The sequence below is a fragment of the Centrocercus urophasianus genome, unplaced genomic scaffold (assembly GCF_019232065.1).
Source record: "Centrocercus urophasianus isolate 14NV4802_14NV808 unplaced genomic scaffold, USGS_Curo_1.0 seq_29, whole genome shotgun sequence".
In the NCBI taxonomy this organism is placed as follows: domain Eukaryota; kingdom Metazoa; phylum Chordata; class Aves; order Galliformes; family Phasianidae; genus Centrocercus; species Centrocercus urophasianus.
In genome coordinates, this window is record NW_024884855.1 from 5163723 (window position 1) to 5188648 (window position 24926).

General features: G+C 38.0%; 1 protein-coding gene across 1 annotated transcript in view; it reads left to right on the top strand.

The window, feature by feature from the left end:
• SMG1 (SMG1 nonsense mediated mRNA decay associated PI3K related kinase) overlaps positions 1 to 24926 on the top strand; it is a 53963-nt gene that overhangs the window by 26275 nt on the left and 2762 nt on the right. Inside the window, exons 25-61 of the mRNA XM_042827767.1 lie at positions 14 to 123; positions 476 to 623; positions 957 to 1116; positions 1925 to 2045; positions 2530 to 2778; positions 3026 to 3310; positions 4158 to 4302; positions 4564 to 4702; positions 4997 to 5227; positions 5325 to 5502; positions 6351 to 6512; positions 6827 to 7044; positions 7215 to 7369; positions 8248 to 8470; positions 9335 to 9581; positions 10122 to 10351; positions 10916 to 11164; positions 11561 to 11699; positions 11781 to 11890; positions 12833 to 13051; positions 13435 to 13625; positions 14227 to 14399; positions 14767 to 15046; positions 15821 to 16093; positions 16231 to 16465; positions 17273 to 17499; positions 18223 to 18373; positions 18464 to 18653; positions 18871 to 19340; positions 20236 to 20373; positions 20943 to 21095; positions 21424 to 21603; positions 21819 to 22046; positions 22491 to 22702; positions 23191 to 23297; positions 24058 to 24237; positions 24340 to 24446. Coding sequence (XP_042683701.1) covers positions 14 to 123; positions 476 to 623; positions 957 to 1116; positions 1925 to 2045; positions 2530 to 2778; positions 3026 to 3310; positions 4158 to 4302; positions 4564 to 4702; positions 4997 to 5227; positions 5325 to 5502; positions 6351 to 6512; positions 6827 to 7044; positions 7215 to 7369; positions 8248 to 8470; positions 9335 to 9581; positions 10122 to 10351; positions 10916 to 11164; positions 11561 to 11699; positions 11781 to 11890; positions 12833 to 13051; positions 13435 to 13625; positions 14227 to 14399; positions 14767 to 15046; positions 15821 to 16093; positions 16231 to 16465; positions 17273 to 17499; positions 18223 to 18373; positions 18464 to 18653; positions 18871 to 19340; positions 20236 to 20373; positions 20943 to 21095; positions 21424 to 21603; positions 21819 to 22046; positions 22491 to 22702; positions 23191 to 23297; positions 24058 to 24237; positions 24340 to 24446 — 7213 coding nt within the window. The remainder of the gene's footprint in view (positions 1 to 13; positions 124 to 475; positions 624 to 956; positions 1117 to 1924; positions 2046 to 2529; positions 2779 to 3025; positions 3311 to 4157; positions 4303 to 4563; positions 4703 to 4996; positions 5228 to 5324; positions 5503 to 6350; positions 6513 to 6826; positions 7045 to 7214; positions 7370 to 8247; positions 8471 to 9334; positions 9582 to 10121; positions 10352 to 10915; positions 11165 to 11560; positions 11700 to 11780; positions 11891 to 12832; positions 13052 to 13434; positions 13626 to 14226; positions 14400 to 14766; positions 15047 to 15820; positions 16094 to 16230; positions 16466 to 17272; positions 17500 to 18222; positions 18374 to 18463; positions 18654 to 18870; positions 19341 to 20235; positions 20374 to 20942; positions 21096 to 21423; positions 21604 to 21818; positions 22047 to 22490; positions 22703 to 23190; positions 23298 to 24057; positions 24238 to 24339; positions 24447 to 24926) is intronic.

Genomic DNA, 24926 nt, shown 5'->3' on the forward strand with positions numbered 1-24926 from the left:
ACTTGAATTGCAGATCTCTGAGCAGCTTTGAGTCCGGTGAGCTTACTGAATGCACTGAGCAACTGGAATTATTACCAGGAGAAAATATCAACCTACTTGCAGGGGGATCCAAAGAAAAAATAGGTATGTTAGTTGAAATAAGAAGTGACATGAGTTGAATTACAGAAGCAGATATTTCTCTGTTTATCTGTGTGACAAACGGTAACTTCTGAATGCAGTTTGCCATGTTTGGTGGACTGATGTGTAACCTTTATGAATTAAGCTTCAAAATGATTTGCAATGATAATTTGAAAAAATAACTTGTGATATTTAAAAAGTCTTTTGTGGAGTTAGTGTGTTGTGAGTAACTTGTTCATATGAATGGATAGGCATATAAAAGTGAATTTTTTCCCTATGACCGTTGCTTTCAAAAATTCATTCTTAACATGTGATATTTGGAAATTCTACTTAGTTTCAATTTGTTTTCTCTTTGTAGACATGAAGAAGCTCCTTCCTAGTATGCTAAGTCCTGACCCGAGAGAACTTCAAAAAGCAGTTGAAGTACAACTTCTGAGAAGTTCGGTGTGTCTGGCAACAGCTGTGAACCACATGGAACAGGAGCAAAAGTGGCAGTCAATATCTGAGTAAGTTACAACATGTTATAAATGAATGTAACCCACTGTGACAAGCTGTTCTACTTTTCAAATGAAACTTTGTGAGCTGCATAATCTGTACTTCAGCATTTATAGTACTGTTGACTCCTAGATTACTCTGTTACGAAGCATAAGCTTACTCAGGGGACATGAATTGGTGTTTAACTTGAGACTGTTGAGTCAACATGTGACTTGTTATGTTTTTGAATGATTTCTTGATCGTCAATATGCAGATGTAGGAGTTGCTTTTTTCTTCAGTATTTTTGATACTGTTTTCTAATAAATAGTCCAGCTAACAGAAATAACTGTTAACTTTTATTTCAGAAATGTTATAAAATACTTAAAACAAACATCACGAATCGCTATTGGACCTTTAAGACTTTCCACGCTCACTGTGTCTCAGTCTTTACCAGTGTTGAGCACTCTTCAGTTGTATTGTTCTTCTGCTTTAGAAAACACTGTCTCCAACAGGCTGACATCAGAGGTATGGCTGCGTGTTTTAGTCAAATCTACGTTTCACAGTGTTCTAATTCTATAGCCATGTTATGAAGTATTGAATGTAGAACTAAAGAATCACTGAGGTTGGAGAAGACCTTCATGATAATCAAGTCCAGATGTCAGTCAGAGCTACTGAGTTACATCGCTAAACCGTGTCAGTTAATGCCACACCTGAGCTGCCTCTAGGGATGGGAACTCCGCTGCTTCCTTGGCAGCCCAGTCCAGTGCTTGACCATCTCCTCCAAGAGGAAACTCTTCCTGGTGTCTGGTCTAAATCTGCCTGGCAGTTTGGGACTGTTTTCTTTGAACCATGTTAGTCACACTGTAAAAAGGCCTTTTTAGTTTTGTGAAGTTCTTTGACCATGTGTTTTATTTTAAATTTACGCTTCAGATGGATTTCTGTAGCTCTAAGTACACCAGTTCTTTCAACATTTCTTTGAAAAGCAACTTAGAATAAAATTGTAATAACACTGTGAAAGTAACCTTTAAATATGAAAAAAACAACACAATTAAAAACAATGTCAAACTTCAGTGAGCACAGATAACCTGTTTTCTGGAACAATAGGAACGATAGTGCTTGTTGGTGAGCTCATTCTTATGGTTGTCCTCTCAAAATCAAGCATGTCTTCATAGGTCTACATAATACATATTTGCTTTTCAGTCATACGATTTGACTGCTAATACTGATAATAAGAATGCTTGCTTTTCACTAAAGTAGTCTTTGCTTGTAATAAAAGCAAATACTTATTTATTAAGCTGTCTTGACAGCTGTACAACCTTCATGCCTCTTTCAGGACTGTCTTATACCTCTCTTCAATGATGCTTTGAGGTCATGTAAACAGCATGATGTGAGGCCGTGGATGCACGCACTGAGATACACAGTGTACCAGAATCAACTGATGGAAAAACTTAAAGGTATATAAGCTCTTATTTTAGTGCTAAAAACTGTTAAATACAGAATTTAAACTAAATTTTCATTAAAAGTGGGAGCTGCATCTTGTATTACTAAGATTAGTTTTTAAGTTCAAGGTTTTGTTATTTAGATGTTTTCCCTTATCTAAGTGTCTCAATTCTTACTGAATGCAGACTGTTGTTAAGAAAAAGGAGAGTTCTAATTCCACTTCAGTTGCTCATCTCATTGTACTTTATTTCATTTTTGAATGCTTCAGTGATAGAAAGTGGTCATGAAAACCCCGAAAGTGCATTTCTAGATCAAAAATAATTAAGTGACAGAAACATCAAGGAATTTTTAGGAAATGCAAAAGGGTTGACCAAGTTCTTTACTGATGGCAGTACACAAAATACTCCTATATTGGAGAGAAATTATACCCTGGATGAAATTATTGTTTGTTGTTTTTTTTTTTTGACTGTGCTTAGTATGTCTTGTTTTCTTCTTCAGAACCAACAGTCCCAATTAAGAGTCATCTAATGGAGCTGGGCTTAACAGCAGCAAAATTTGCACGAAAGCGAGGAAATATTGCCCTGGCTACACGGTTGCTTGCCCAGTGCAGTGAAGTTCAGCTAGGAAAAACCACCACTGCACAGGACTTGGTTCAGCACTTTAAAAAACTGTCTGCACCAGGTCAGATAGATGAAAAGTGGGGTCCTGAACTTGATATTGAGAAAACAAAGCTGTTATACACAGCAGGTGAGTATTACTAGCAGAAATTGTAGATTCTTGAGCTGCTTGTCCTCATGGCCAGGCTAAATCCTCTGAGTAAATCTTAATGGAACAGCATCATTAGTAATTGCTTTTATCCTATTAACTGTTGTCTCAATCTGAGTTTTCTTTGTAAGATACATTGTTATGAGCCTTATCTGAAAATACTGAATTTCAGAAGAAGTGTTTTGAATGAAGTTAACACCACTAAAAATATGCTTTGCATAATGTGCAGGTCAGTCAACACATGCCATGGAAATGCTGAGTTCTTGTGCCATATTGTTTTGCAAATCTGCCAAGGCTGAATATGCGGTTGCGAAATCTATTCTTACGCTGGCTAAATGGATTCAAGCAGAATGGAAAGAGATTTCAGGACAGTTAAAACAAGTATATAGAGCTCGTCAGCAGCAGAATCACACTGGTCTGTCTACCTTGTCTAAAAACATATATACCTTGATCGATCTCCCAGCTGTTAATGCATTGGAAGAGGAATATCCCAGGATTGAAAGTGAATCTACAGGTAGATTTGTTATTGCACTTAGTTTTATTTTGTTAAATTAATTTCTGATGGTTCCACTGAGGGATAGTGCTAGTTACAAAGGACAAATACTCCATCACTTCTATATATAAGTATATATATACATATAAATATATTATATGTACGTATAAGCAGTCTCTTTTTGTATATGCACAGTGTCTTTTTGAATAGGAATGGATGCACAATTAAAAAAGAAAACACAACAAACAAACAACCCTTGGTATTTCACTTTTCATATTTCTTTCCTGATATCTTTGTCACTTTATTTCTTGCCTGAACATGAAACTGTAATGTATTTATTTTTTATGAAGAGGATATAAAACCTTGTCATGCTTGTCTGCTTTCAGCTCTTGAATTTTTTTTTTTTTTTTTCAAAGTGTGAATGAGATCTTTTAGGTTGAGCATTAAAGCAGCTGTATTTTTAAGGCCTTGCAAATATGAGTCATGGTCACGTAGCTTCCATCTATGTTTAATTTGAAAATTTTGTTGTTGCCACTAAATACTCAATTTTCTGCAGACTTTTCATAGTATGCTTTCATAGCATAGCATTTTTGTGTTTCTGGAGATCATGAGCCTCTTGCTTCAGTTTCATCCTTCTGTGACAGAGAAAGCAGTTGTAGAGCACAGACAGTGGTTGTTAGCAAATGAAAAACTGTTTTGCAGTTAGTGTCAAAGCTGAAAAAGAACTGCTCTGGAAAATTTTACATGTGGGTACTAACTTAACCAAAAAATTATGTACTTAAAATAATTTGCTGTTATTTTATATGTTGAGGTAGTCAGAAGTACCTGTTATGTTGTAATGTATGTTGCTCCATTTCTTCTGTTACAGTAAATATTGGAGTTGGAGAACCTGACTTTATCTTGGGACAGCTGTATCACTTGTCTTCAGTACAGGCACCTGAAGTGGCCAAGTCTTGGGCAGCCCTGGCTAGCTGGGCTTATAGATGGGGCCGGAAAGTAGTTGATAATGCCAGGTAAATTCATCCTAATGCTTGAAGCATGATTACAGCATAATTAGTATATATTTTTTTAAGATGAGTTCTAGCATTGTATTATTGATTATAGCTTTTACTTATGGTCAAAAGTCAGATGTGAGCAGGGAACTGTGAGTGTTTTGACCTTTCTAAGAAGTGAGTCTCTGTATGTGATCAAAGATGAAGATTTATCTTTCAGGTTCTATATACACAATGTTAATGGTCTCCTCAAATAAGAATATAACTTATTAAATGTTACAGTCAGGGAGAAGGTGTTCGTCTGCTGCCCCGAGAAAAGTCTGAGGTTCAGAGCTTGCTTCCAGACAACGTTACAGAGGAAGACAAAGAGAAGATTTATGGGATCCTTGGGCAAGCAGTGTGTCGTCCAGCTGGGATTCAAGTAAGTCGGAGTTTTCCTGCTTAAAATATGCTCAGATTTGTGGTTTATTTTCTGTCCCCTACCTGTGATTCATATTAACTTCTGTAAGTGTTTTGTAGTTAAAATTCAAACATTATACAAGCTCTCTTAAGAAGCCAGCTGTTAGTTAAGTGGTGCACGGACTGTGCTAGTACAGTCACACAGTGCAGTTGGATGAGTTGCCCAAGCAAAAAAAAATGGATTAGCAACTAACAGATCCTTGTAGAAAAGGCTTGAAGACTTGGTCAAATCTGTTATCTCTTTATTTGTACTTAGGATGAAGATATGACTCTGCAAATCACTGAAAATGAAGACAATGAAGAAGATGATATGGTGGATGTTATATGGCGTCAATTATTAACAACTTGTCCCTGGCTTTCAGATCTTGATGAAAATGCAACAGAAGGTTTAATTAAAGTATGGAGGAAAGTTGTAGACAGAATCTTCAGTCTCTATAAACTCTCCTGCAGTGCATATTTCACTTTTCTCAAACTCAATGCTGGCCAGGTTAGTGTTGTGCTGATAGGAAAGTTGAGTTATAAAAGTTTCTAAATGATGAGATGAACTATATACTTAATTTAGAGGAGTATTTCTTTCTTTTAAGGTTTCACTTGACGAAGATGATCCAAGGCTGCATTTAAGAAATACTTCTGAGCAAAGCACTGATGATGTTATTGTGATGGCAACTCTAAGACTGTTAAGGCTGCTTGTAAAACATGCTGGAGAGCTTAGACAGTATCTAGAACATGGGCTAGAAACTACACCCACTGCTCCTTGGAGAGGTAGGTGTATGTTACCTAGCTCTTGAAATGGATTTTGACATGTCTTCAGAAATGTAAGCAGTATGATAAGCAGAAGGATAAATGTAAGCAGAAGGATATTCATTGTATTCTTGGGGAAAAAAAAAAAATTAAACACAGTGGAAGGAAAGCAAGTTCTCCACTTTCATGAAAGTTGTTCTACGTTCTGATCTTAGAGTACAGATTCTCCTGTACTGAGATGCTGAAAGAAGAAAGAAAATGTGGTTTGTGGAGAGTTGCATTATTTTAGCCTCTTAAAAGAAGTGTGTGTGTGTGTGTGTGTGTGTGTGTGTGTGTTTCTCCTCCAGCCACAGATTGAAATACATTTCAGAGAAATGTATGTGGCTGAAGCAGTAGCAGTTGTCTGTCAGCAGACTACTGGTTCAGTTTGATCGGGGCATTCCCCAGGAAAGATACCGAGTTATGTGGAAGGCAGCAGAGGAGGAGGAAGCCAACTGCTGCCAAAGTTTGTTCGTTTGAAACATCCGGTTTACTGACTTCAGCAACTATTGCATCTCTCCTGTTTTGTTTGAAATTACGTAACAGTGGAATTCATTTTCTAGTGCTTGATTGAACAGTGTCATCTGATGTGATCTGCATTTGAATTGTACGGCTAAATAAGCAATTCAGTTGCTCGTGCTCTGAAAGACAGTTATTTAAAAAAAAAAAGAGGGCTTTTTTGTTGGGAGCCTAGACTTTTCACAGAATCATAGAATGGAAGGGACCTCAGGATCATTTACATTCCCCCAGTGCATAAGTAGCATGCTTTACAAATGTGCATTGTTGAGCGTATAAAGGATCCAGCATATCCTCTTGTCCTGCTGCTATAGGTATTATTCCTCAGCTCTTCTCTCGCCTCAATCATCCAGAGGTGTACGTTCGTCAGAGTATTTGCAACTTGTTGTGTCGCGTGGCTCAAGATTCTCCTCACCTCATACTGTATCCTGCAATAGTGGGTACTATTTCACTCAGCAGTGAATCGCAAACCGCAGGTATGAAAGAAAAATATCAAATGTTCAAATGCTTTTTATCTAACATACTTTATATACTGGGTAAAGTGATTTTTTTTTTTTTCAGTATCAGTAACATTGTGTATGAAGGACTGTTGGGATCTCATGGATACTTTGTGCTTTGATTTACCGCTTTTGCACGTCAGTTCTGAATTTTGTCATTAATTATGGCCAAGTATATGTTACATGGGGTTCTAACTCTAAATGAGATATTGAGTGACACAGCTTTGAAGGCCAGAAGAGCATAGATAATATTTTAATATCTTTCGTTTTTACTTTCCTTTTCTCAAATTTAGGGAACAAGCTTCCTTCTGCTATCCCTACTTTGCTAGGTAATATTCAAGGAGAAGAACTTTTGGGTGGTGAATGTGATGGTGGGAGTCCACCAGCTTCTCAAGAAAGTACTAAAGATGATACAAAAGTTGGGTTAAATGAAGATCAAGCAATGATGCAAGATTGTTACAGCAAAATTGTGGAGAAACTCTCAACTGCAAATCCAACAATGGTATTGCAGGTTAGTAATTCAAATGTGTGTAGAACTGCAAAATACTTATCTTGTTTGTAGGGCTGCTGAAAGTTTGGTAAAACTTTGTTATGCTGTTATCTTTGTCAAGCTCTTTGTGTACAAATGTAAGTCTCAATACTAGTACTTTTAAAAAGTAATGTAATCTTTATTTTATATAGGTTCAGATGCTAGTGGCTGAGCTGCGCAGAGTTACAGTTCTGTGGGATGAACTTTGGTTGGGAGTTTTATTGCAGCAGCACATGTATGTCCTCAGAAGGATTCAACAACTAGAAGATGAAGTCAAAAGGGTCCAAAATAACAACACTCTACGCAAGTATGTGTATTGGTCAAATCAAGTGAAGATTGTTAGATGGTTGTTGGGGAGGCATGCCATCAAGGTGATCGTGTTGCACTTGAATTTGTACTGTCCTAGCTGCTTCTCTGTAAGTTAGTGGCCTTATTCAGAAGTATTTTGGTACCACAGCTAGTACTCTGATGTAATGAGAGGCAGCAACAGGGTCGATCTCTGAGTCTGTGTTGGGATTTCCTCAGTAATAATCTGTTAGAACCCAGTGTGAATTGAACTGTAGTTTGAGAACTTATAGTTCTTCATTTCCATGGTGTTTCGTAGAATTCAGCTGAGATGGGGACAAATGTGTGCAAGGATAAGACCTGTCTGGAGTTTACTGTAAACACAGATAGTTGGAGTAAACAGAACATTGTAATTTGCTTTTCAGTGTGCGGAAACAATTTTTTTTATCTCTTATCTGGATTCTCCTGTGAATGTATTTGTGGAAGGGGAAGGCCTTCATTGGATGCTTGCCTAAGCATAAAAACACCTCTTAAATTCCACAGTCAAGTCTGAAATAGAATGGCAGAATAGGATATTCCTCTTTTCCTTCTTTAGAGTGTGGTACACTCTCACGAAGTGGTAACAAAGAGCTCTTGTAACAAAGGAAATGAGTTTAGGGTGTTTTGTATTCCCTGGACTTCTGAAATCTGGGTCTGCAGTGGTGAAAAGCCCCACTGCAGATGTTTCAGTTTGAAGTATGATTCAGAGGAGCATTTCATTTTAATACAGTTGTTCTCAAAGACCTCGTTATAGAGATGCATTGGTTTTGTGATTTCTCTGATGTCTTGTTTGCAGCCTGTTTTAATGCTCTGCTTATGAGGTTGTTTTCATGGTATTGAGATTTTTATTTTTTTTAATAGAGAGGAGAAGATAGCAATCATGCGTGAGAAGCATACAGCTCTAATGAAGCCCATTGTATTTGCTTTGGAACATGTCCGGAGCATCACTGCAGCTCCTACAGAAACTCCTCATGAGAAGTGGTTCCAGGATAACTATGGAGGTGCCATCGAAAATGCACTGGAAAAACTTAAGAATCCTTTGAATCCTGCTAAGCCTGGAAGCAGCTGGCTCCCCTTTAAAGAGGTATTACATCACAGACTAGGGGTTGTCTCACTCTTTGGTGTCCTGTTGTTGTCTTCATGTTCCAAAATCGTGTCCTGAACTAGTCTCCTCTGCAGTCAGCATAGACATGCTCCATACTGAAGCACAGTAACTTTGGTATCTCGGCTGTCTGCCATACTGCACTTCTACCCAAAGGAGTTCTTTTTTAATATCAATTTAGAGGGTAGAGGGCTTCTGTTTTTTAAATTCTGTCTTTCTGAATCTATGTAATTTAAGCTTAGTAGCTTCAAATGGTAACAAGCTGATACTCTGGTCATCCTGAGCGATAGCTGTTCTGTGCTGCAACTTTCAATTACTCAACCTTTCTCAAAGGTACTTAGTCAATTATGTGATATTTGTCTTAGTTTTTTATGTGTTGAGGGGAAACAAAGTGTTTGTGTTGCCCACATGGATGTCCAGAGGCAGCCTGTTGTTTTGTAAATTGCTTGGTAGTTTTAAGTTTTCAGTTTTACACAGAGTTCCTTCAGCTTTGCAAGGAGCAAGTAGGCATGGAGATATATAAAGAGGAGGTTGCTAGAGGCTGCTGCCTTTGACTACACCTGAAAGATGTATAAATGCAGGAGCAAACCTCTTGAGGAGTTTGACTTCTTGTGACTTTGTTGCTTATTACCAGACAGGCTGCATTTGCTTCACTGAGTGTATGTCTTGGATTTTGTCAACTTCAATCTAAACTGTAAATGGATTAGTAAGGTGCCAAGGATGAAAAATAATTGAAGGAAATCTCTGTACTTTCTAGAAGAGGAAGACCATTAAGTCTGTTTTTAATTTTTGATGCTAGCTTTTAAGGTGAGCCTCAACCTAAAACAAAACATTTCCTTGGAATAGGTTATGCTAAGTTTGCAGCAAAGGGCACAGAAACGGGCTAGTTATCTCTTGCGGCTTGAAGAAATCAGTCCTTGGTTGGCTGCCATGATGAACACTGAGATAGCGCTCCCTGGAGAAGTATCCACCAGAGACACAGTCACAATTCATAGTGTGGGCAGCACCATCACCATTCTGCCTACCAAAACCAAACCTAAAAAGCTGCTTTTCCTGGGCTCGGATGGGAAGAACTATCCGTACTTGTTCAAAGGTAAGAAATTGAGATTTTTATTAAACAAGTTAGTATCTCTGATTGCAGACCAGATATCCTAGAGTTGGAAGGATGCATGTCGTCTTTGTGCGCAGTATGGACAGAATGTTTCATCCGCTCACTCTCCTCCCTTTATTCCACCTCACTATACGTGTTCAAGGATTTTTGCCTTCCAAAGCTATAAGTCAAGGGAGTTTCAGGTATCTTTTATATTTTTAGGATTAGCTGGATGCACTTTACCAGAAGCCTAAGAATCTCAGAAGATATCTTTTAAGACTTCATGTCTCCTTCAGTAGGGAAAGACCTGTTCACTACATTAGTTACTGTTTTGTATGCTGCTCACAGAGAGATGTGATAAACTGATTCTAGTAGGTAAAAGTTAAGTAAACATTAAGGTTTAAACTGAATGACTCATCTTTAATCTGCATAATTTGTAGAGCTGTTTGTAGTCGGAAATGAAGTAGGATTTCAGAAAATGCTTTTTGGGCTTTAGGATGGAATCTTAGTGTAGAAACTGAATTTTAAACTAATTTAACACAGGTTTAGAAGACTTGCACCTGGATGAAAGAATCATGCAATTCCTATCAATTGTGAACACAATGTTTGCTACCATTAACCGTCAAGAGACCCCGAGGTTTCACGCACGGCACTACTCTGTGACACCTCTGGGAACAAGGTCAGGCTTGATCCAGTGGGTGGATGGAGCTACACCTTTGTTTGGTCTTTACAAGCGATGGCAACAGAGAGAAGCTGCTTTACAAGCACAAAAGGTAACTACAATGTAGGGATGACTCAGAAGGGAAACTTCTGTTCTCATTTGGTTGGCAGTTCTAAGTAACATAGTTTAAAATAGACTTTTTTTGTTCACGATCATGAAGGTTGGGTCTGTGTATTTGCATTTCTTGAGGCTCTACCAGATGTCAATGAAATTATGTATATACATACGTGTATGTATATGTATTTATATTTATTACAGTAGCTAACATAAGTGTACTTTTCTGGCACAATAATGCAAGAACTGTTTTTGAACGAATAGAGTTAAACTTAGATTTCACATCTCATTCTCTACTCCTTTTCTATTTTCAATGTAGTCTTTACCACAGTATTTTCAAAACTGACCTTAGTAATTACTGAGTAAAGTTAGGCTAAAACAAAGTGTTTTGACTGTCTTTAGGTTTTCTTAGTTATTGAACTTCAAAACAGCTCTCTGCATTGTGAAGTCATTGTTGAGGAGTTGTTAATTGTATGTTATTCTCATTTAGACTGAATGTGGGAATCTTTTCTGTGGTAATGTAAGCTGTGACTTGTACACTAGCATTTTTAATCTCTTCTAGGCTCAGGATTCTTATCAGACTCCTCAGAATCCTGGAATCGTGCCTAGACCTAGTGAACTTTACTACAGTAAAATTGGACCTGCTTTAAAGGCAGTTGGGCTTAGTCTTGATGTGTCACGTCGTGACTGGCCCTTGAATGTGATGAGAGCTGTTCTAGAAGAACTGATGGAAGCAACTCCCCCAAATCTCCTAGCTAAGGAGCTCTGGTCATCATGTACTACACCAGATGAATGGTGGAGAGTTACACAGGTAAGTTACAACAAATATATTTTGCCTTTGAAAGATTTTTTTTTCTAATGGGATGAAGGTCAGCAAAGGCTTAGGATGTTAACAAGCAATGTTGCTGTGCAGTTTGATGAGTTAGCACTGACAGAGTTTCACAGAATGAGGAATGTTGGTAGGAAATAATGTAGTTGTACCATCTGGAATAAAAAATGTGTATATACCTGATTTCTTTACATTATTTAACTAGGATTATTGGTTTAAGAAATGATAGCTCTTGTAAGACATCATATAGAAAACAGCTTGAAGTATGGTGGCTTTGATTTGTCTTCTGCTTAAAAATATTGCTATAAGATAGTAGTCAGTCCAGTGTGTTGGCAGAGAATTCCCACAAATAATTTTTTCCTGAAACTCTCTTTAAAGTCTTATGCAAGATCCACTGCAGTTATGTCCATGGTTGGCTACATCATTGGTCTTGGAGACAGACATCTGGATAATGTTCTTATAGATATGACCACGGGAGAAGTTGTCCACATAGATTATAATGTTTGCTTTGAAAAAGGTAATTTAAAAATGCCTTAAGTTATTCTAACGATAGGCTTCTTTTTTTGGCAATTAAAAGAAACAAATTTTTGTCTTAAAGGCAAAAGCCTTAGGGTGCCAGAGAAAGTTCCATTCCGGATGACGCACAATATTGAAACAGCACTTGGAGTGACAGGAGTAGAGGGGGTTTTCAGGCTTTCTTGTGAACAGGTAAGTTTGGGAGTTTGTGGAAAACCTGAGGGCTGTCACTTACCAAATATAGTCTTAGATGCTTGCTATTAAGCATTCTGCTGTTGATTTATAAAGTCTTGAGATTTAGGTTGATTTACCCTTCTGTAATATGTAGCCTAGCCAAATACATGCTGCAATCAAGTCTAAGTAGCTTGGTTAAGGTAAAATTTGAGCCATGTAGTAATCTCTTCTCACAGGAAACTAGTCTGTTTGTTCACTTTCTTATATTTTTTTTTTCAGGTAAAAAGTGAATTACTAAATAGCTAAAATTATTAGTAAATTTCCAATCTTTGCTTACTGTAAGAATTCTGATGGATTTTTAAGAAAACTCTGATTCCCCCCACATAAAGGGAACACTTTATTAAGCTGTAACCCAAAATCTTAGCCAATGTGTTTTGGAGCTTTTTATTCTGGAGGTGCTTTCACAGAAGAAGGGCTTGCATGTCCCAAAGCAAGTGATTCCCAATGACTTCATTCTTTTCTTGGCCTTGCCAAGTGGGCGAGGTGGCTCTTTATGAGGACTGTAGCTAGTCATTTCCCATTAGACATTCATGAGGTTTGCTTACCCTTTTTCTTCAGTACTCTTCTCTTGCAAATGTGACAGGTCATTATTTTGTTTGTTTTTTAAATAAAAAATTGGTAAGCTCTGAATATATAGAGGTAAAGATGCTTCTTTCTCAAGTGTCTGTTGCTAGAGTTTGTGTGGAAGGCTCGAATTGCAAGACAACTTGGTTGTCTTTTTTTAGTTACTACGTGAACGCATCACTGAGTGATGTTTGTACAGAATAGCTGTTTGTACATCCTGTGGTGTTCTTCCTGTGTTTGAGGTGTGTGGGGATAATTGATGGATTTCTGTAGCTGCTCAAACACGATGTTTTATCCAAGCACGACACAAATGATTGTTTAAAATGCATGATGCAGGTCCTTCATATCATGCGGCGTGGGAGAGAAACTTTGCTTACATTGCTTGAAGCTTTTGTTTATGATCCTCTGGTGGACTGGACAGCAGGGGGTGAGGCAGGATTTGCAGGAGCTGTATATGGTGGTGGTGGCCAGCAGGCTGAAAACAAGCAAAGCAAGAGAGAAATGGAAAGAGATATTACACGTAGTCTCTTCTCTTCAAGAGTGGCTGAGATAAAGGTGAGTTCACTTCAGTTGTTTTCTACTATATAACCAAGTAGCTTGTACACTTTCTTGTCATTTCTTCACATCTGGGGATGGTGGAAGAGGCGGTCACCTATTAGAAATGGTTCACAAAATGTAGCTAAGTGGCACTTGTATTTAGGTGGGTGTTTATGCAGAGCTTGAAAGTGTTTATTTTCTGTGTGCTTAACTCTAAAACATATTCTAATATTTGGTCCAAGTTAAGGCTGGAGGCCTTTAAAAATAGGGTCATAGTGTCATCTAAATGTTGTCCGTGAAGCTTTAGGCCTGTAGCATTGGAGAGAGAATTCTAGATGAACACTTTTCTCTTACCTGTTTCAATTAAATCCTGTCCTATAAATCCTGTATCTTGGTTATAGGTTAACTGGTTTAAGAACAGAGATGAAATGCTGGCTGTGCTTCCGAAGTTGGACAGTAGTTTAGAAGAATATCTCAACCTGCAAGAGCAGCTGACAGATGTAGAAAAATTGCAAGGAAAACTACTGGAGGAGATAGAATTTCTTGAAGGCGCAGAAGGAGTGGATCATCCCTCTCACACACTTCAGCACAGGTACAGAGAAACTAGGAATTCTGACAGGAATCTCAGATTAATAGGAGTTGGTGGTTTAGTATGTACTTAAATATACGTTTTTCTTATTTAATTTATGAGAGAAATTAACAGCAGAGTAAAAACTATTCTTACAGTAAAAGGTCATTCCTTATGTAGAAGAAATACTAAATCAATTTTCCTACTGAATGATCTTAAGTCTTAGGGTTCGTACTCTCAGTATTACCTGCACTATTCCATGTTTTGTGTTTAACCCTCAGTGCAAGAAACAGAATAGTCTGAAAGCCTTCAAATAATCTGCAGCTACTGGTTTATAGAACAAAAATCTTTGAATCTGCTCCCAATTCTTAATGTTATTTTACAAGCTTAGTTAAAAACGATAAAGGATTTGAAGTGCATGGATGTATGCACACGTGCATGCAGTTGTTATTTAGTAGGAACTCGGTTATTATCAGTGTTTAAGTTTTATGTAATTGCTGAGAATATATTAATTTTCTGGTCAGTGTGGCAGTACAGCATCGTTCAGTATAGTTCCGTATTCCTTATTTTTTTTTCTACTATTTTCTTGTAGTATTTACTTGATTCTGTGGTTTCACTAATCCAGGTATTCTGAGCACACACAGTTGCAGACCCAACAAAGGGCTGTCCAGGAGGCGATCCAGGTGAAGCTGAATGAATTTGAGCAATGGATAACACACTACCAAGCTGCTTTCAGTAATTTAGAGGCAACGCAACTTGCAAGTCTCCTTCAAGAAATCAGCACGCAAATGGACCTAGGTATTAAATAGTGTTTATTTAAAATGGTTTGAAAATAACTAGAGTTGAATGCCAGGAGGCCCCGTGAGTATCTTCTACCTTAAAAACATGGTCCTTTCTATAATAAATTTTAAGAGAGGTTCTTTAAAGAGCAATTTAGGGCACTATAAAGCTTTTCTTCCAAGCTGCCTGAAGGAGCCTTTCCGTCTTGCCTTAGCTGTGCATGAGATTCTCTTACATTTAGGATTCATGTTAGTACTTTCGATCTCAGTGTTGTCTTTACTGTAGCTAAAAATAAAACAAACAGAAGCCCAAACTACATTAATGCTCAATATTTGTATTCTTCAGAGCTAATTAAAAAGTAAGCTTTACTTATCTGTCTTAAAAGGTCCTCCGAGTTACGTACCAGCAACAGCATTTCTGCAAAATGCAGGCCAGGCACATCTCATCAGCCAGTGTGAACAATTAGAAGGGGAGGTTGGTGCTCTACTCCAGCAGAGAAGATCTGTTTTACGTGGTTGCCTCGAACAGTTGCACAACTATGCAACAGTGGCTCTTCAGTATCCCAAAGCTGTGTTTCAGAAGCACCGAATAGAGCAGTGGAAGACTTGGATGGAAGAACTCATCTGCAACATGACAATAGAGCGCTGTCAGGATATCTTTAGAAAGTAAGTTGGCAGAGTAATGGGCTGTTTGAAAAACTTAATTTTCAGCTACTTTGGGATTTTAAGTTTCTAATTACAATAAATGATTTTTCTAATTAATCTAATTATAAAGCAAAACAAAATTAGGTTGTAATTTTGGGAGTCTGGAGGAAAACATTGTTTTAAAAATACTCTTCTGGAGTTTAATATGTTTACTGTGAAAAAAAACAAAACAACAACAACAACAAAAAAACACACACACACAAAAAAAAAAAACACAAAAAAACAAGGTAACATTGTCCTGTAAAGAACAAAGTAATAACAACGTGGCATTAGGGCTGTGATATTCAGGGAGTTTACAAACATTGAGTATTTAAAAATCACATAGCTCAACAAAAACTTTTTTTTTTTTTCTCCCTTTAAACCAAATTTTCAAGCAATTGTTTTTTAATTTTTTTTCTCTAACATGAGGCCATTGCTTGGCTTACAGGTTCTAGATTGTATTCAAATGTTTACACTGAAACTTCTTTCTTTCCTGTTCCTCACCTTCTCTTCATTCTGTCCTTTAGAGGACTATTGTTTAGCCTCCATCCTTAAATGTAATTAAGAAATAAGTGCATTCTGAGACTTTATGACTGTGTCACTTTGAAAGCCATCACCTGCTGTGGTATTTAAAGTTTGATGTGAAGTGGTATAGGAATTGTTCAAGTGTGGAGTATTTTTCCTTCCCCTAGAGCAGAACACAACATGCTAGAGCTGCAGATGGGGGACTTTAGTCCTTGTACTTTTGCCTTACAGGTATGAAATGCAATATGCTCCGCAGCCACCTGCAAGTGTGTGCCAGTTCATAACTGCGACAGAAATGACCCTCCAGCGCTATGCAGCAGATATAAATAGCAGACTTATCAGGCAGGTGGAGCGTCTGAAGCAGGAGGCAGTTACTGTACCTGTTTGTGAAGAGCAGCTGAAAGAAATTGAACGTTGCATAAAAGTTTTCCTTCATGAAAACGGAGAGGAGGGCTCGCTGAGCTTAGCGAGCGTCATCATCTCTGCTCTTTGTACACTGACGAGGTGAGATACCTCCTGTGAAACCTTTTGGTATGCATTCCTGTTTGAGAACACGTAAAGGAAATGTTTGAAGTTACATGGAGGATGCATGAATACATGGAGAAGGCACGCTGACTAACCACCTGTTGTAATCCTCCTAGGCGGAATCTGATGATGGAAGGTGCAGCATCTAGTGCTGGAGAGCAGCTGGTTGATCTGACTTCGAGAGATGGAGCCTGGTTTTTGGAAGAGCTCTGCAGCATGAGTGGGAATGTTACTTGCCTTGTGCAGTTGCTGAAGCAATGTCATCTTGTACCCCAGGACTTAGATATTCCTAACCCAATTGAAGCATCAGAAGCTGTTCATTTAGCTAATGGAGTATACATCTCACTTCAGGTAATACTTTATGTTAGATCTTCACTCATCCTCAACCTTCTTGGGCTTCATCTAAGTCATTCTTAATAGCTTCTTGCTTAAAACCAGCTGTTTTTATGATACTGCTGTGATTACTTGGAGGAAACTTTAGTCTTGGTTTTCTCTACTTTCCTGAGTTGACCAGCCATTCACTCTTATTACTGTTTGCATTTTTACTGGTCAGAGCAAACAGCTTTAATCTGTGTGGCAAGTTGTAAAAACAAAAAGACCGCTGTCAAGGAATCAGGAGCAAGGAGTTAGTAGCAGATTTGGAGACAAACCAGCTTCATGTCTTGCTTTCATTCCTTTACTCTGGTGGTGGTGGTGGCCCAGAACAGCCTTCACATTGTTTAACCTGTGTTATTTCCGTTCTGTCCTGCTAAGCCTCACTTATTTTCACCTGAAACAGGTAGTTGGAAACAAATTCTGAAAAGCTGTTTTATAGACTCCTATCTCCAAGACAGGGAAGAAGAGAATAATTTAATGAGTATTTTTGGCCCAGACTTTTGTTGTATCTGAGAGCTCCTTGTTGAGCTCTTGAATAAGTACGTGTTTCACTCAATTAAGCAGCCAAAATAATTAATTGTTTTGGTACATCTTGTCTCGTTTTGGAGACTGAGAGCACTGGTTAGTCCTTTCTGTAGCTGCATTTAGGTCCCCTGCTTTATGTCACTGAAGGTACTATTTTGTCTTACCTGCATTGATTTCTGTGGCGTGAGTAGGTCTCTGGCAATAAGTAAATACAAATTACAATCTGGCAAACTTTTTTCTCTTTTCCTTTTCTTGCAGGAATTGAATTCCAACTTCCGGCAGATTATTTTCCCTGAAGCACTTCGGTGCTTAATGAAAGGAGAATATACTTTAGAAAGCATGCTTCGTGAGTTAGATAACCTTATTGAACAAACAACTGATGGAGTTTCCTTGCAAACATTGGTTGAATCTCTTCAGGCCTACTTAAGAAATGCAGCTATGGGACTAGAGGAGGAAACACACACTCATTACATTGATGTTGCAAGGTAAATCTCTTTTTCTTTTAGGTATGAGAAAGAGAACGAAGACTGCAGAATCATATTACTTCATCTAAATTTGAGTATTTGAAGTATGGACTTCTTGTGCTCCAGAATGAAAAAGTGGTCTTGCTGCTTCTCTTGAATTCCAGTGACTCCATCAGCAGTATAATGAAGTGTTTTACTTAAGTTAATTTTCTTCCTGGTTTACCCATTGGCAAGCCTGCTCAGCTTGTCAGTTGAGAGTCAAAAGTTGTATAAGGGAGGGAGAGAATAAGACCATCCTTCCAGAGCAGCAAGCACCGTCCCAGCCATAACCTGAGACCTCATCTCCCACTCCTGCAGCCTGTACTTCATTACGTAATTCAGTCAGTTAATACATGTGTATTGTAAAAATGAGTACTTGCTTCTAAGGAAGGAATGGTAATATTTGCATCACTTAATATTCATAACACTTTTTTTTACCGTGCTCAGAGGAAGTACAATCTATATTCTCTACCTCTATTTCCTAATGGCTTTTTAATACAGTCCTGTCCTACGTAATATCCTTAACTGTTCTTATGAGTCCAGCAGTAGAACTGATATATAGAATCGTAGAGAGAGGGGAGGGGGTGGAACCTGTGAAACATTCACCTTAGTTCCAATCTTCTGTAGCTGTAGGAGCTATCAGTTTAAGAAAATGCTGTTTAATTTTTGTAGACTAAGTAAAAACATGTACTTTATTTATTTAAGAGTACTTCATGCTCAGTATGGTGAGCTGATTCAGCCAAGGAATGGTTCTGTTGATGAAACTCCCAAAATGTCAGCTGGTCAGATGCTTTTGGTAGCCTTTGATGGAATGTTTGCTCAAGTGGAAACTGCGTTTGGTTTATTGATTGAAAAGGTATGGATTTGTTCTTCTCAAAGTACGCTTTGAGCTTGGCATATGACAGTTCTATAAAACAAAACAAACTATTTCCTTTATGTTGCTCAGCTAAACAAGATGGAAGTACCTGTAGCTTGGCGTAAGATCGACATAATTAGGGAAGCCCGCAGCACTCAAGTGAACTTTTTTGATGATGACAATAATCGTCAAGTTCTGGAGGAAATCTTCTTTTTGAAGAGACTGCAAACAATTAAAGAATTTTTCAGACTCTGTGGTACCTTTTCTAAAACATTGTCAGGTAAATGAATGTTATTAAATACTTTCACTTTGTCCACTGCTCATCCCATTATTTCCTGAGAATAGAAAGACACTGTTATTTTAGCTCACCTTTCCAATGCGGTAAGTAATCAAAAGTTTTAAATAAATTCCTGTAATCTTCCTGTTTTTGTAAGTCTAATATTTTTCTAAATCCATCTAAAATTTAAAACAGAGGTGTTTCCTTTTTTTTCTTTAAGGAATCAGTTCACTTGATGACCAGAATGCAGTAAATGGACCCGTTCAGATTGTCAATGTGAAAGCCCTTTACAGAAACTCTTGCTTTAGCGAAGACCAAATGGCCAAACCAATCAAAGCTTTTACTGCTGACTTTGTGAGACAGCTTTTAATTGGCCTTCCAAATCAGGCTTTAGGACTGACTTTGTGCAGTTTCATCAGCGCTTTGGGTGTGGATATCATTGCTCAGGTAGAAGCTAAAGACTTTGGAGCAGAAAGCAAAGTTTCTGTGGATGACCTGTGCAAGAAAGCTGTGGAGCACAATATCCAGATTGGCAAGTTCTCACAGCTGGTCATGAACAGGGCAACAGTCCTAGCTAGTTCGTATGATACAGCGTGGAAGAAGCATGATCTGGTGCGCAGACTTGAAACCAGTATTTCATCTTGCAAGACCAGCCTTCAGAGAGTGCAGCTGCATATTGCCATGTTCCAAGTAAGACCTCATTTTCTTACAAATTGTGCCTGTGGAAAATGAGCTTTAGCTACCGTGTCTAAGCACTACAGGAACCTGATTATTTATTGAGTGAGCTTTAGAGTGTTTTAGTGGATGTCTTATTGAAAACTGCTTATCTTGTAAAATGAAAAGTGACAGGATAAGCTCTTTTTAGAGCAAATATAAGTTGTTTTTTTCAGTAACCATCAAATAATTTATTAGAAGAAAATAATTTATTATTTGGAATTCATACTCCATTAAGGTATAAGTCTAAAGGAGGAGCTTGCTTAAAACAGAGGGTACGTGTTGCTGAATGTCATCCATTAACTTCCCTTTTAAGTTGTAATGTGTTAAATCTCCCCTTGCTTCCTTTTAATCTCATGGAAAAATATAGCAGTGCTGACCCTGAAAACGTTGTTGGGTGGCGATGCTGTCACATACCTTGAACTTCACACCAGTATCCAACTGTACTGTAATATCAATGTTTATCTTATGGTATTTTGTAGGTTATGGTTAGAAGCTATGCCTAAGTTCGGTTACTAAACTATTCTATGGACTGTAAGCCAAATTGTCTATCTCTTACGCATCATAAGTGAATTATTTCCAGATATTGATGGGCTTCTCCTTTAGATCAAGGAAATGTGAATACATAATTTCTAGTTAATTAGTGAGTGATCAACACTAAAAAGTTCCAAGTCAATGAAGTGTAAGTTACAGCTACTTACAATTTTTAGTACTCAGTAATGTTTTAAACTTTTAAATGTGCTGGTATCACCTTTTGATATCTACTCTTTTAAGCCCTGGTAATAAGGTGGAACAAAGTACTAGAATTGCTGTTTGTGAAGCAGAGTATATTGTGATGAGTTGTTGACAATCAAGCGTTTGTCTTTTAAAGTGGCAGCATGAAGATCTTCTTATCAGTCGCCCACAAGCCATTTCTGTTACTCCTCCTCCTCGTTCTGCAATTCTGGCCAACATGAAGAAGAAACTTCATACGCTCAGCCAGATTGAAGCTTCAATTGCAACAGTTCAGGTATTACTGTTTCTGAGGAGGTTGTTGAGCAGCATATTGCAATCTGACTCTAACTACCTGCTGTAAGGTTATCTGCTACCTCCAGATTATCTATTGCTCTCAAAGTTTTTTTCTCTTTATTCTGTGTTAAGGTTTCTGTGTGCTGTAGCTGGCCTCAGCTTTTTAAACTTTTGGGTGTCAGTAGTGTAGGGTGTTTGTTTAAAATAAGTACCCTTTAGCTTCTTGAATTCTAATTGTTTTTAGTCATGAAGATACTGAAGTTTATATCCTGAAGTTGAATCCAGGACTAGTGGGATTTTTGTCTCATTTTTAGTTGAGAAACATGACTGATTTGCTTCCAAGGCAGATTACTTACTTTCCCTAACAATCAAATCCAGTCGTGATGCGTACTGAAAAGAAACCTTTAAACAGCATAAGCTAATATTTGTCATTAAGGGATACCACATTATTTTATATATGTGCTCTTATGAATGTGTCTGCATGTGTTACAGATGCATAATTTCTTTTAAGCCATAGGCTTAATGTGATACATATTGATCTGTGTATTTTTTCCTTCTCCCCCAATGCAGGAGAAACTGGCAGCGCTTGAAGCAAGTATTGAGCAGCGTTTGAAATGGGCCGGAGGGGCTAATCCTGCACTAGCACCAGTCTTGCAAGATTTTGATGCCACTATTGCTGAAAGAAGAAACCTTGTCCTGAAAGAAAGTCAAAGAGCAAGTCAGGTACTATATATGTGGGATTGAATTGATAAGTGTTTCACTCTATTTCTTGAGATAATGGCTTTATTTAGATGATTTCTTTTCCTGCTCAGCTTCAAAAGAGCAGAGCAATAACCACATACTACTGGGAATCCTACTGAATAACCAATAGGAGTAATCCAAGGGAGAGATGCCACAGGCTGGATTACCCTGAAATTATGCTATTACTGTAACAGAGTGGCTTACTGCTGTATTTAAAATTCTCCCTCATAAGTGTATGGAACAAATGCAGTTTGTGTAACATCCAGTTTAACTGGAATGTCGTCTTTGTCACTCTTGCTTTGATTTTCAGGTTACTTTCCTGTGCAGTAATATCATCCACTTTGAAAGTTTACGTACTAGAACAGCAGAAGCCTTAAATCTTGATGCTGCATTATTTGAACTTCTCAAACGCTGCCAACAAATGTGTTCGTTTGCATCACAGTTCAACAGCTCAGTGTCTGAACTGGAGCTTCGTCTGCTTCAGAGAGTGGTGAGTAAAGGCCAAAGCAGAATATCTGGTGTTACTGACTTGCCATAATCAGAGTTTGCAATTTTTCTTCCATCTGAATAATGTCATATGTACCTCCTGATGGGCTGCGTGGAGTTCATTCTATTACCTCCTACACACTTGATGATAACACTGATTTTATAATTGAATTATGTCTCTATGTGGAGCTACAGAACTTTTTTTCTTATTACTTTTAGGGCACTGGTCTTGAACATCCTATTGGCAGCTCCGAGTGGCTTCACTCAGCCCTCAAGCAGTTGACACAGGAAATAACTACACAGAGAACTGTCCAGGCAGAGAGAGAACAGCAAATAGAAACAGTTTGTGAAACTATTCAAAATCTGGTGGATAATATTAAAACTGTGCTCACAGGTCATAATAGACAACTTGGAGATGTCAAGCATCTACTGAAGGCTATGGCAAAGGTATGCCTGAAACGTTATTAGACTTACTACTCAAAATGATGTTGGTATAGGTAAAGAAAAACAATGCTTGTAATGCTGTGGGTTTTAAAGTATATAGGAACAGTGAAATGGGCTCATGCATATGGAGTCCAGGACTTGAATTTCTAGAAATTAAGCAAATGTTGTAACTTCTAGAGTTAGGTTAATCAAGTTCTGGTTGAATTAAGCCCTTCATTTGACAGCTTAAGGGTTTTCTTTATGTACTTCTAAAAATCTTCCTGGCTTTTCATCAGTAAAGCATTTACTCATTCCAGTTTATTTTCTTAAAATATAACTACTGAAAATGATTGTTATTTTTAGTCAGATGACAAGCTGAGGAGTTAAAAAGGCTAAAAAATGCTTTTCGTTGCTGGATTTTGGCAAATGGAATAAACATTTCACCTTTCTCGCATGTGTTTGTTGCAGGATGAAGAAGCAGCTTTGGCAGATGGTGAAGATGTTCCCTATGAGAATAGTGTTAGGCAGTTCTTGGGCGAATATAAATCATGGCAAGATAATATTCAGACAGTTTTGTTTACGTTAGTTCAGGTTATGGGTCAAGTCCGCAATCAGGAACATGTGGAAATGCTGCAAGAAATAACCCCCACCCTGAAAGAGCTAAAAACACAGAGCCAAAGGTAAGGAAGTTGCCTTCTGTGAGTCGAGGAGCTGGGGCTCTTCAGCCTGGAGAAGAGAAGGCTCTGGAGGGGACCTTACAGTGGCCTTCCAGGACCAGAAGGGGCCTACAGGAAAGCTGGGGAGGGGCTTTTTTAAGGGCATGTAGTGACAGGACAAAGGGAAATGGCTTCAAATGGGAGAGGAGAGATTTAGACTGGATATGGGGAAGAAAGTTTTTACTGTGAGGGCAGTGAGACACTGGCACGGGTTGCCCAGCAGGCTGTGGATGCCCCTCCTTGGCAGCATTCGTGCCAGGAGGTGTCCCTGCCTGTAGCAGGGGTTGGAACCAGGTAATCTTAAACCCAAACCATTGGAGTACCTAGTTGATGGTTGTCCCAAAATGCAAAATGTTTTGGCTAAATATGACTTACTGTAACCTTCTTTATGAATTTTTTGGTAGCTCAAGTAGTTCAATGAATGCTTATCAATTCCATTATTTTTTTTCTAGTGTCTACAATAATCTAGTGAGTTTTGCATCACCCTTAGTCACAGATACATCAAATGAATGCTCAAGTCCAACATCAGCTGCTACATACCAGCCAACCTTTGCTGCAGGTAACATTGAGAAAGTAGAAATATTAAACAATAAGAATTTAAATTAGAGAAGAGAGTATAACTTTTCAATAAATTTTGAAGTATAGTCTTTATGAGGTGATATAAACCTATAAAGGTTAATTATTCAACATAAAGGACTGAATGACCATCTGACAGTAACCCTGGAGATCTGGATTTGCTCAGCAACAGATCCCATCTATTCTGAGCTTTGTGTAAACTGAACTTTAATTCCTGTTGAAGTTACTGTTAAAATTCGTGGTGATTTTGGAGTTAATCCTAAAACTACAAATGCATTCATGTTCAAAATAACGTCATTACTTTTCAAAGCATGAATAAACTTTCTCCTAAGCATGGATTTCTTTCACTTTAAAAGCTTATTCTGCTCAGAGCATTTGGGCACAATTTCTAAGCACAATTTTCTGTTTTCTGTAAAGAGCAGTAACTGCATTTTTAGACCTTCCATACCAAATGATAAAATTAGTGAGGTTATGAGAGTTCATAAAAATGTGCTTAATTGTAAACATTTTGTAGTAGAATAAAACTTCTTGCTAAATTCTATTCAAACTCTTGCTTAATAAGTGGAAGAAATCACAAAATGGTAAGACTAAAGAAAGAAGAACTGGAACAGAGTTTTAAAATACACCTTTAAAGTGCATTTGTTAAGAATGAAGTACAGATAACTGCATTTGGTGCACACTTCTATTTTTTTCTTGCATCTGAAACATCTTTTAAATGCTTCAAACTTGAATTTTCTTTACAGCTGTACGTAGCAATACAGGGCAGAAAACTCAGCCAGAGGTGATGTCACAGAATGCAAGAAAGCTAATTCAGAAAAATCTTGCCACATCAGCAGATACTCCTCCAAGCACAGTCCCAGGAACTGGCAAAAGTGTTGCCTGTAGTCCCAAGAAGACAGCCAGGGACCCTAAAACAGGAAAAGGTAAGTACAGTTGCAAACTGGACTTTAAAGCACAGCAACTAAAAAAGCCTCAGTTGGCTTCTATGCAGGAATGTGAAACTGAATTTTGTTTTGTGCCTTTAGCTGTGCAGGAAAGGAATTCATATGCAGTTAGTGTGTGGAAGCGAGTCAAAGCCAAGTTGGAGGGCCGAGATGTGGATCCCAGCAGGAGAATGTCTGTTGCTGAACAGGTTAGTTGAAAATAGTAAAGTTCAAATACCAGACCTTGCCTTAAGCATTTGGTATTAAGCATGAATTTTATATGCATGCTGAGGTATGCCTTAAATACTGAAGCCCTGCTGTGAATGGGGAATCCCTATGGAGAGGTGCTATTTAAATTCCAAAACAAGTGGAGGTATGCTGTTGTCTTGCATTACTGCACTGATTATCAAATGAGTTTGTTTCTTATATCAGAGTTACAGACCCATGAATCAGATAAAATTGTCTTTTGTACATCAGGACGCTAACCCTTGTTTCACAGCTGTTGGTATCCAGTGAGAACGTGAGGTTTGTAAAATGGTCTAAAGGACAAGGCTTGGCTGCTCGCTGGTGTAACACAGCCATACTTTTCCCGTAGGACCTGTCTGTGGACTTGTGAATTTGAGAATGTTGTGACTATGGTCAGGTTAGGAGTTATGAGTGAAGTGATGCTTGATTGCTTTTTCCACATC